General features: G+C 58.6%; 2 protein-coding genes across 4 annotated transcripts; both read left to right on the forward strand.

The window, feature by feature from the left end:
* The first annotated feature begins 690 nt into the window (after window positions 1-690).
* PEX16 (peroxisomal biogenesis factor 16) lies at window positions 691-7,236 on the forward strand. 3 transcript variants are annotated; one of them, XM_057553724.1, is made up of 11 exons: window positions 980-1,444; window positions 1,649-1,684; window positions 2,523-2,599; window positions 2,956-3,089; window positions 3,184-3,323; window positions 4,270-4,350; window positions 4,494-4,646; window positions 4,736-4,808; window positions 4,938-5,057; window positions 6,511-6,575; window positions 7,075-7,236. In XM_057553724.1, exons 1-11 carry the CDS (start codon window positions 1,333-1,335, stop codon window positions 7,131-7,133), a joined length of 1,050 nt encoding a protein of 349 aa, XP_057409707.1. In that variant the 5' UTR covers window positions 980-1,332; the 3' UTR covers window positions 7,134-7,236. The 3 variants fall into 3 exon arrangements, with proteins under 3 accessions (XP_057409709.1, XP_057409707.1, XP_057409708.1); XM_057553725.1 differs by having other exon boundaries at window positions 991-1,444; window positions 3,223-3,323; XM_057553726.1 differs by lacking the exon at window positions 4,736-4,808 and having other exon boundaries at window positions 691-1,444; window positions 4,494-4,620.
* Window positions 7,237-7,378: 142 nt separating this feature from the next.
* Window positions 7,379-10,719, forward strand: FREY1 (Frey regulator of sperm-oocyte fusion 1). The gene is made up of 3 exons (XM_007181127.3): window positions 7,379-10,120; window positions 10,310-10,383; window positions 10,580-10,719. The coding sequence occupies exons 1-3, from the start codon at window positions 9,864-9,866 to the stop codon at window positions 10,699-10,701; spliced, it is 453 nt and encodes a 150-aa protein (XP_007181189.2). The 5' UTR covers window positions 7,379-9,863; the 3' UTR covers window positions 10,702-10,719.
* The last annotated feature ends 10 nt before the right edge of the window (window positions 10,720-10,729 follow it).

The following is a 10,729-nucleotide window of genomic DNA, read 5'->3' on the forward strand; positions in this document are numbered from 1 at the left end:
TAAGCTGGGGAAGAGGCTTGGAGGAGGGAGTGCAAGGATGACCTGTGGTTTCTTGGTGGGTGTGTTAAAATGCCTAGATTCTGTGGTCAGACTAGACCAGGATTCCAGTCTTGACTGGGCGTTCTTAAGCGGATCCTTTCCTCTTGTGGAGATAGTATCTGGTGGAGCGGATTAGGTAAAACAATGTAGTACAGTACTATTCTCAGAGTACCATAAACCTGCGGTCCCTGTCCCCAGCGGCGCAGCCCCGCGGCCTCAGCCATGCCCCGCCCCTTTGCCCACAGCCAATCGGCGGCTGCCTCTCCAGAGCATCCGTTCCCTCTACCTCTGGCCGCTCCTTTCCCGCCGCTGCCCCTTTCGGGGAGGCTGTCCCGTTTTGGAAGAGATTCCTTGGAGAAGCCCCCATTTCTTGGGGAGCAACTGAGAGTCGGAAGGTGCACTCGAGGGCCGACAAGCGCTTTGAGGTTGATCCCGAGTTCAACGACCAAGTCTGCCCTCTAACCATTTTACAGATGGGGAAACCTGAGGCCCAAGGAAGGGAAAGTCCTGATTAAGGTCACCATGAGCCGAGAGCGGAAGCCCGGGCCAGGGTTTTCTCTGTGAAGATGGGACTGCGGGTGCGCGCTTTTGGAGGGGGGCACAGTCCATGTGGGTGCTGGGGCCGAAGCCGAGGCACTAACGGTGCTGGCTAGGGGATCGTGAGTGCGTGGGCGGCTGGACTCCTCGCTGCCTCAGTTTCCCCAGCACTACCTCTGGTGGGGGTCGGGAGACAAGGCAACTTGCCAAACGCGCGCCTGCACACAGTCCGACTGTCCTTAGGCTGTCCCTGCACCTCCCCAAGTCTGACGGAGGCTCCTTTCTGCGCGCTACCTCTCAGCTCTTGAAAATCCAGTCCTCCCGTTCGAGCCTCTCGGCGTTCTATTGGAAAGACTTTAGGCTTTTGGTCTCCACTCTAGAATGAACTGTTCAGACTGACGCGAGAGCGTTCCTGGAGCTATAACTGCGCAGGCGCAAGGGCAGCCAACCCGGAAGGCGGAAGAGCCAGTTCGGACAGTTGGGTTTGGGGGCGCAGAGTGTGTTAACCAATGACCTGAAGGACTGGGAGGGCGAGATTAGGCCCGGAGTTGCTTAACGCTACTCTGGTGGGGGGTGATTTACGAAATGGGGTGAAGAGTGGTTCAAGGGCCCTCCATGTCACCGTTCTTCTGGCCCGCGGAAGTTAAGCAACGCAGAGGCGGGCCTGAGACCGGAAGCAGGAAGGAGTGCGCAGGAAGCAGGGCGCCGTAGCCAGTCGCGCTGCAGGTCTGTGGGTCTGTTGGTCCCGAGGGCAGGATGGAAAAGCTGCGGCTCCTGGGCCTCCTCTACCAGGAGTACGTGACTCGTCACCCAGCCGCCACGGCCCAGCTGGAGACGGCAGTGCGGGGCCTCAGTTACCTGCTGGCAGGTGCTACCCTGACCTTTGACCCATCCCTTCGGGACTCTGACCCCACTGGCCACCTTCCCTGCGGAGTCAGGGTAGTGATCGCTGTATTTGAGAAGTTCCTTCCAGGTTCCCGGGCGTAGGGCGTAGCGCGGAAATGTCCAGGGACCCGAAGCCGCGGAGTGAGGCAAACTCTCACCGACGCCTCCTTCTGTGTTTTCTCCCCAGGTCGTTTCGCCGATTCGCACGAGCTGTCAGAGCTGGGTGAGCCGGGCTTTGGGGCGAGTGGGGGGCGGTAGGGTGGGGGAGGGCTCCCCAGAGAGGTGACCACCCCGTTTCAGATTTCCCGTTAGCTCATCCTGTTCTGTGACTGAATCAGACAAGGGTACAGCGTCCACTATCCTAGGTCCTCCATGTATGTCCCCATAGTTGAGAGACGTGTCTGGGGACCTTGACGGGTCAGGAGGCTGAGCGAAGCACCTTTTCTGCTTTTGCCCACTTAATCCTCTCTACAGTCATGTGAGGTGGGTACTGCTGTGGTCCTCATTGTCCAGTTAAGGGAACAGACGTTTAAATGAGGTTAAGGAACAGCCACTGAAGGTCCCAGAACCAGGATTCAAACCCAGATCTCCCAGATTCCAGACTCCCCAGACTGTAACTGCCTCAGTGGTGTTCACCCAGTGAGTACAGGAGGTACAGGTCCTGAAATGATGAGCTAGGTTTTGAAAGGTAGAGATGGAACAAACTTTCAGGGACAGGCTGCAGAGAGAGAGCAAAGGCCAGGAGGTGAGACTGCACATCTGTGTCTATTTGGAGCGTGATGGGCAGTTCTGGGCAGCTGGATGACCAGTGCTATCCAGCAGGGCAGTAGCTGGTTTGTCATAGAGTTCAAACCATCCTTTCTTGTTCCAGCCACCCACCTGAGAGATCATTTTGGGGAGTGTGGAGTTCTGAGGAAGTGGGTGGGGAGACATGTTGGTTTCCGCATAGTGTGAGGGTGGCTGAGCACAGCAGGTGACAGGTGATCCCTGCTGCACTGGGGAGAAGGTGAGGGGGTGGAGGCTACAGAGCCAGCCTCTCACGGCCACACTCTACCTCTCAGTGTACTCTGCCTCTAACCTGCTCGTGCTGCTCAATGATGGGATCCTACGGAAGGAGCTTCGAAGAAAGTTACCTGTGGTAAGAATTGTGCCAGGAACTGAGGATGGGACGCATGGGGGCTCGGGAGCAAAATAGTAACCACCAGCCCCTGTGTGTAGCACGTGTTATGATCTCATAGAGTTACGAGACGAGGCTGCATCCATCTGAGCCTCAAGCCATCGCATTAGGTGAAGTGTTCAGGTGTTAGGGTGCCCGTATCAGGTGAAGAGACTGGGTTTCAGAGGGTAGAATAGCCTTTCCCAGCGGGAGAACTCAGGCTTACACACTTAGTCTTGGAAGGAGGAAAATCCACATCTTCTGTCAGAGGCGTCCCCTAGGGGGAGGGGCTGAAACTAGGGGGAGCCCCCTGACCTCTTGGCCTGGGGTTCTTGCAGTCCCTGTCCCAGCAAAAGCTGCTGACATGGCTGAGCGTGCTGGAGTGCGTGGAGGTGTTCATGGAGATGGGGGCTGCCAAGGTGTGGGGCGAAGTGGGACGTTGGCTCGTCATTGCCCTCATCCAGCTGGCCAAGTATGTTGGGAATGTGGGGGGCCAGCCCTGGGTGGGGGTACCTGAGCTGTACAGATAGTGTTCAGCAGAGCAACCCTGACCCCCTGCTGGCTAGCCACCTCCCCCCGCCAGCCTCGCCGTACTCCCAACCCAGGGCTGTACTGCGGATGTTCCTGCTGATCTGGTTCAAGGCTGGCCTCCAGACCTCACCCCCCATCGTTCCGCTGGACAGGGAGACCCAGGCACAGTCCCAGGGTAAGCTGCTTGCCTGCTCTGGAGTGAAACGGGGCATGGACTGATCTGTAGATTTAGAGCTGACCAACATGAATATGGCATTTTCATTTGTGGAGCACATCTATCCCTGTCAACTCATTTTGTTTTCGTCACCCTGTATTTTAGAGAAGAAAAAGAATGATGAGGTCAGAGGCAGGATTAGATCTTAAACTCAGGACTTTTGACGTCAGAGTCCTCATCCTTTTTTGTGGGCTGCAAGAAGAGGGCACAGAGCATCAGTGGGAGGCAGGGGTGTTGCCAGTCTTGTCTCTGGGCCTGGTTCTGTATCAAGAGCACAGCCTCATGAGGCAGGGTACCCAGCAGATCCGTCCCTTCAAGGCTTTGGGCCCATCAGCTGTTGGCCTCTGGGCCTTACTCCCCTGACTTTGGGTGGGAGCAGTTCTTTGTTTTTCTTCCCTTCTCTTCATGGTCATGTTGAAAGCAAAGCACTGAGAAGATACAGCCCCTGGGTTTTTTTGTTTTTTGTGTGGCCGTGCAGCGCAGCACGCGGAATCTTCGTTCCCTGACCAGGGATTGGACTCACGCCCCTGGCAGTGGAAGTGCAGGGTCTTAACCACTGGACTGCCAGGGAAGTCCCAATATGGCCACTTTGGTGCTGTGGTGCCCATAGACCAAGGGTCTTCCCTGCCTTGTTCCAGAGCCTGGGAAGCCTTGGTTCTTGGCTGGCTCATCTGCCACAGGTGATTACTGGCCTTTCCTCAGGCTGGGGAGGGCTGCAGAATGCTCCCCACTGTGGACAGGTCCCAGCCCCAGCATCTGCTATGGTGTCCTTGACTTAGCTGCTGCTCTAGTGCAAGCGTATCCGTTCTTCCCTTAGTCCACAAGCGTTCACTGCACGCACATTCTTTGCAGGCTCTGCTGGAAACATGTCCCTTTGACAGTAAGACGTTTTTTCTATTCCTTCTAGATGGTGACAGCAGCCCTGGCAGCCGGGAGCAGTCATATGTGGGGAAGCGGTCAAACCGAGTGGTGCGAACTCTCCAGAACAGTAAGTGTAGGATGTAGCCGGATGAGGCACCTTGGTGCTGAGGTCAGCATGGGCCTGAGGGCCTGGCTTTCATCACTGCCCGCCCTCCCCCTTCCCCGCCCCGGCTTGGGCCTGGCTGCTCATCTGCTGCCCTTGTGTTCTAGCTCCGTCCCTGCACTCAAGGCACTGGGGAGCCCCCCAGCAGCGGGAGGGACGGCAGCAGCAGCAGCACGAGGAGCTGAGCGTCACCCCCACCCCGCTGGGGCTGCAGGAGACCATCGCAGAGTCCTTGTATATTGCCCGGCCCCTGCTGCACTGTATCTTTGGCCTGGGGTGGGGTCGGGATAGACGGGAGTGGGCAGAGCGGGCCACGTGCTGGAGACATCCTTGACGCCTTGGCCGTCAGTGCTCAGCCTGGGCCTATGGGGTCAGCGGTCGTGGACACCCTGGCTCCTGTCTGGTGTCGTGGATGTGACCAGGTGAGCCTGGGCCTGCCTGGGGGCTCCATTCCCTCCGCCAGGCTTTGTGCTGCAGGCCTGGCCTCACCTGGGCAGGCAGGGGTCCCTGTTCCTCCTGTTGCTGGTCTTAACCTTGTCCCCTCCCCCCAGCCTGAGCCTCCTGAGCGAGAGGAAGGGCCTGACCCGGAGGGAGCGGCTGGAGCTGCGGCGCCGGACCATCTTGCTGCTCTACTACCTGCTGCGCTCCCCGTTCTACGACCGCTTCTCCGAGTAAGGATCCAGCCCCTAGAATGGCAGGGCCCACCCTCGGCGAAGCAGAGGGGAGGGAAGTGGGTCACGGTGCCCCACCCCTGTTCACGCCTTGCGTTCCCCCCTCCTTCCCTGATCTGGGTTCACTGAGCACCCGCTATGTGCTGTTCTGGGTGCGGTCACTCCCTGATTTCTCGGGGGCGTCCGCCCTGTGTGCAGCTTAAGCTGTTGTTGGTAGGCAGCTCGCTGAGGGCAGGGCCACTGGGATCATGGGCGTGAACTTTCTATCAGTACATCCTCGGCTCACTTGCCCATCGTCCTGTCAAGTAGTTGGAATTATCCCCACTTCTCATAGGAGACGCTTGAGGTTCAAAGAGGTTGGGAAACTGAAACGGAGCCACTAGCCGGTGGCAGAGCCAGATTCCACGTCTTTGTTCTCTCCTGGCCTGTCCCTGCCTTGCCCAGCCCTCACTCCATCCCCTGTGAGGGTCCAGAGCTCCCAGCCACAACCAGACAGAGAGAGGCCTGCTGGGGCCGAGTCAGGGGTGGCTCGGGGCCAAGTCTCCCAAAGACCTCTCCTGAGGTCAGACCGAGATTTGACAAGGGGTCCCTATACAGCGACTGGGGCTGTGAGACAGACTGGAGGCTCCCGGGACCCCTTCTGTCCAGGTCATAACAAGTACGCTGCTTAAAGTCTGGAGTGTTCAGTTGCAATTGTATTTAACATTCTGTCCGTACAACCTCTGTTTATTTTCTGAGTAGAAAGTAAGCTTAGGTCATGTTTAATAACCACCTGTGTGAAAATAACTGCCTGGCACTTCTTATTTTCAGATAAGTTTAAAAGCTCATAAGGTACTAAAGCCAAATCCTATTCCATACTCTAGAGGAAACATTCTGGTGACTTACTTGGATCATATGACCTCCCCCCCACAGGCTGCTTGCACTCTACAGAGGAAACATTATAGCCCCAGTACCTCATTAAACTGAGGAGTTGGGAGACGGTAATTGCAGAGGTGGCTTCCCAGGCTGCAGATGTCCAGTTTGGCTCGGTGTCCTGCTGACCTTACCAGTCCAGCACCCTTAGGGCAGTGGCCCGGACTGAGAAGGGTCCAGAAACCCGTCAGAGAAATTTCTTGTTTCCCCAGAGGACAGGGAGCAGGGTGCTGAGGGGCCTCTGGGGTGTAGGCTGGGAAGATAGCATCTTCCTTCCCCTTTTTTTATTGTCACACAATATAGTGTCTAGAGCCCGGTTGCTTTCCAGTTGTGGGCTGAGGTGTGAGCTTTCCAGGCGTGTGGCTGGGGGACGGCAGGACCAGAGGTCTCGTCCTTCTGTCCTAGAGGATGTCCTTGATCCACAGAGTGACTTTCTGTCCTCGGAGATGCACTGCCTTTAGTCAGGTAGTCAGTGGAGGCTTCTTAGCACCTGCATTTGCAGGGACCCATACCGCCTACTCAACCTGCTCCTTTCTTGCAGGGCCAAGATCCTCTTTTTGCTCCAGCTGCTGGCAGACCATGTCCCAGGCATTGGCCTGGTCACAAGTAAGCATGGGGCGGAGGTGTGATGACTATTGAGTGTGTCGGATCTCACGTGTGGCCCATCACCCTGTTTTCTCGTTGTCTCCTTGTAGTATGATTCTTGGCACAGTTGGGAGAAGGAGCCCGGGAGGTCAGGTTGGGTGGGTGACAGCTTCTCCAGTGATATGAGACTGGCTTCTGTGGGTGGAGACAGTATGGCGGGAATGAAGCCTGCTGGCTGTTTGGAGATCCCACCTCAGCAGAGAGGCACTGGGCTGGGGCCATCAGCATGTACAACTGGACAGCCATGTGGTTGCTCTGAGCCTGAAACTCCTTGTCTGTAAACGAGGACAGAGATCGCTGCCAATGCTGGGGGAAGAGGTGGGAGAGTTGGGGGCTCCTGCCATGTGGATGGGAGCAGCTGTATTTGGGCAGCAGTGGCTCAGAAGGGCCCCAGGTAGAGTAGAGCCAGGTTGGAGTCTGGCCCTCAGCCCTGAATTTGTTCCTCTCTCTGTCATTGCAGGGCCACTCATGGATTACTTGCCTACCTGGCAGAAAATTTATTTCTACAGTTGGGGCTGACAGACATTCCACAATTGGGGTGTGGGGAAGGGCAGGGGGTGCCTCAACCCTTCAGTCCCCTGGTCCCCTCTGCCCTAATAAAACTGACTCTGGCAGTGTCCAAGCCTGTGACCTCTCCGTGCCCACCGCCCAGGGCGCCTGGCGCTCCCACCCTGGCCAGGCTCTGCACACAGCCCTGGTCACCACTAGAGCTCCCTTAATACCCTTTTGACTTTGCATCCGCCAGTAATGGAGACACAAGCCTGCACCTTGTCACTGAGCTGAGAAGCCACTGCTAGGACTGGGACCTGGGGTCCTCCAGCCACAGAAAGCTGGCGTTTCACCTCACCGAGCATGGGAACCTGCCTGCCGCCGCAGCTGCGGGAGTGAATGCTGCTTCTCTCTCACCGGCCCCTACTGACGACAAACAAGGCTGAACCTAGACAGTGGATGACATCTGCCCCTGTGTCTTCTGGCCGGAGCCTCTGTCTGCCCCTCCCCCTGCCGGGGCCTGTTGCCTGCCAGCCGCTCCGTGGTGGAGCCCGGTGATGGTGGGCCCGACTCAGTGCAGAGCGGCACCTCAAGTCCTGAACCCCTGGTTGAGAGCAAAAGGCTGTTCTGCTGTGGGAAAGGAGCGTCAGACACCAGCCAGCACTGGGGCTGACGCTGGGGCGGTGGTAAGGTTGGCAGGGATGCGAGCCCGAGAGGCTCTGGGGAAAGCTGGGTGCAGGTTCACACGGTATGAGCTGCGGTCTCCCCCATGTTTTCCCCGGTGGCCGGGCCTGCACGGAGCCATGCACGCTGCTGGGGATGGGAGAGGGGTTTGGATGGTGCCGCTGCTCTTTCTGCCTGGTCTTCCCCCTTCCTCAGCCTTTGCTGCATTTGTGCTGTGAGCAGACCACACGCTCCTGCTGGAGTTTCTAGCCAGACGGGCAGCCACTTAGGTTCTGAGAGGGCTCCATCTGCACTGTGTTGGCTCTGCCTCAGCTCCTCCCAGACACCCCGGGAGGGGCTGGCCCTTCCCTGACTGCTTTCCCCAAGTGCCTCTTGAGAAGCCCACTCAGGTCCTGGGCCCGGGGATGAAGGTACTGAGCCTTCAGGTGGTCATCACTCGAGACCCATGACCTTGGGTTGCCTAGCAAGCGTTGCTGGGCATTTGCCGTGTAGTGGGCTCTGTGCCTTGTGATGTGCGTTCAGAAATGAGTCAGGCCCAGTTCCTTGCCCTCACTCTTGACGATAGAGGAGACAGATGTGTGGACACACCAGCGCCCTGGGTTGTTGCAGTAGGTGGAAGCGTGCAGGGAAAGTGGTCAGATTGGAGCCGCGCAAGTGGGGCTGCCTGCCCACTGGGACCAGCCGGAGGGTACGCTGGTCAGGGAACCCTCCATTTAAACAGGCTTTTAAACTGGTAAAACTTCATCTGTTGGTCACTGGGCAGACTGGGAGCAGAGGCTGCGTGTGCAAAAACAGCACGTGTAGTGTCGCAGTGGGGGGAAGCCCCTGCTGGAGCGGAGGGGAGTCAGCAGGAGCTGAGGGGATGAGGTTGGAGGGGGACGTCAGTGCCAAATCCACTGGGCCGTCGAATACCAGGCAAGAAACTCGGACCTGCCTCTAGGAGGCGGCGGGGAGGGGACCTGTTTCAAAGCTCATCTCAGCGCCGGTGGTGCAGGGTGGCCCGTGAGTAGGGGTGGAAAATGGAGCAGGACGCTGTGGCTGGAGACCTGCAACAGTGGATGGGGCTGAATGAAGACAATGGCAGGAGGGAGAGAGGGGTTTTGGTGTAACCCAGCCAGGCCTTGGGGACTGGTTGTGGATAGAGAGGAAGAGGGTGGCGTCTCGGAGGCAAGGAAATGAGGGGTTTGGGGTTAGGCAGAGCCAGGGGAACTTGTGGTTCCTGACCGGTGTCGGGGGTGGGGGGCGCCTTGGTGGGGACAGGATGCTGAGCAGGCTTGCGGGAGCCAGTTGTGTCCAGGACACAGAAAGGGAAGTGGTCAGAAGTCAGTGTGCGGCTTAGATTCTAAAGTGAGCCAGGTCCACACCGTGTGAACCAGGGGCCGGGCAGGAACCAGAGGGCCGCACGGCCTTGCTGCAGGCCTGTGAAGAGTCTCGGTCTCCAGCCTACTGTCACGCTGCATTTATTCATTCAACAAGTGTTTACTGAGCACCCACTGGGTGTCAAGTACTGGGCATCCTGTAGCCCCTGCCCTCGGGAAGCTTATGCTCGAGGGGACCAGGTCCCAAGCTTTGCCACCTAACCTGAAATCCCCGTCAGCCTCAGGGGTGGTGGCAGGGCCTGTGGCGTCCCAGGGCCAGGCTGTTCTAAGCTGCGGGGAGCGGCGTGGGGAAGGCCCTCAGAGCAGGCTCTTCTCAGTGGCCTGCTCTGGGCCCTTTAGCCGGCAGGACCTTCCTGGGATTACTGAGGTACGGGAGGGAGAGATGGGGCAGTGGTGGGAGCGGGAGGAGGGGACGAGGCTGAGTGGGAGCGGTGGGGACTCTGGGTGGTGAGGGTTCGGTGACTGTGACCTCTGCTCAGAGCCTCCTGTGTGCCAGTCCCTAGGCACACACGTGTGTACCTTGCCTTACAGGTGAGGAAACCGAGGCCCACAGAGATGAAGTGATGTGTCCGCCTAGCAAGAGGCGAGGTCAGGGTCCGAACTGAGACCTGTGCCCGTAACCAGTGATGGCAGGAACCGGTGTGGTGTGGCCCCTGCTGGTCCATAGCGTCAGTAAAATCAAACAACCAGCCTCAGCATGGAGGTTTCCAGCCTAGCCCTGGCGCTGGTGCTGACGCGGAGCCCCGGAATGGGCGCCCTTTGTGAGGTGGCCCTGGGAGTTGGCAGCAGGTTCCGTCCTTCTGCCGGGGGAGGGGCGGGCAGAAGCCTGGAGCAGGGACCCAAGTGGAAGATGGTTCTCGCCATGCTGGGGGCTCTGTCCCCCAGGGCCGCACTGAGCCTCCTCCTCCTCAACCTCATCCTGGCGGCTGCGCTCCTCCACCCCCAGCCGCTAAGGTAACTCCTGGGGACACGGGGTCAGGGCTCGACAGGGCCAGGGGCCTGGAAGGTGGGGACTCTGCAGTGCAGCCCCTCCCTGGCATGAGGGCCCCCCCCCCCAGTCCCCACCCTGGCCCGTTTCCCCCTCTGCTGGGAGGCGGTGGTTTGCCTTTGGGGCCAGGGCTGAGCACCCCACATCTCCCACAGGCCTCAGCAATCTGTTCCTGAGGAATTTTCAGCCCCCCTGGAACTCTCGGAGCCACTTTCTGGCCTGGTGGATGGTAGTATCTCCTCCTTCCCCTATCCCTTCCCCTCCTCTGCCCCCAGCCCTACCTGGTGGGGGAGAGATGCCCTAGGAGAGGGCACCCAGGTCCAGCCTGAGGGCCTTCTCGTCCCAAATGGCATCTGCCTGGGGACGTCTTCAGTGGATGCAAAACAGATTCTCCCTCCCACTCATACCCTCTCCTCTCTCCTTAGACTACGGGGTGCGCCCCAAGCACCCATGGCCACGAGGGCCTCGACCCCTTCTCTCCCGGGCCCAGCAGCGCAAGCGGGACGGGCCAGACATGGCTGAGTATTACTACGATGCACACCTGTGACGGGAACCCCTTATAAAGCTATTCTTTG

This window comes from Balaenoptera acutorostrata, chromosome 9 (genome assembly GCF_949987535.1).
Source record: "Balaenoptera acutorostrata chromosome 9, mBalAcu1.1, whole genome shotgun sequence".
In the NCBI taxonomy this organism is placed as follows: domain Eukaryota; kingdom Metazoa; phylum Chordata; class Mammalia; order Artiodactyla; family Balaenopteridae; genus Balaenoptera; species Balaenoptera acutorostrata.

Coding starts and splice junctions, on each gene's coding strand:
- PEX16 (XM_057553724.1), top strand. CDS start 1,333: ATGGAAAAGCTGCGGCTCCTGGGCCTCCTCTACCAGGAGTACGTGACT. Junction 1,685..2,522: donor GCACGAGCTGTCAGAGCTGG/GTGAGCCGGGCT, acceptor TCTACCTCTCAG/TGTACTCTGCCTCTAACCTG. Junction 2,600..2,955: donor TTCGAAGAAAGTTACCTGTG/GTAAGAATTGTG, acceptor GGGTTCTTGCAG/TCCCTGTCCCAGCAAAAGCT.
- FREY1 (XM_007181127.3), top strand. CDS start 9,864: ATGGAGGTTTCCAGCCTAGCCCTGGCGCTGGTGCTGACGCGGAGCCCC. Junction 10,121..10,309: donor CTCCACCCCCAGCCGCTAAG/GTAACTCCTGGG, acceptor CATCTCCCACAG/GCCTCAGCAATCTGTTCCTG. Junction 10,384..10,579: donor ACTTTCTGGCCTGGTGGATG/GTAGTATCTCCT, acceptor CTCTCTCCTTAG/ACTACGGGGTGCGCCCCAAG.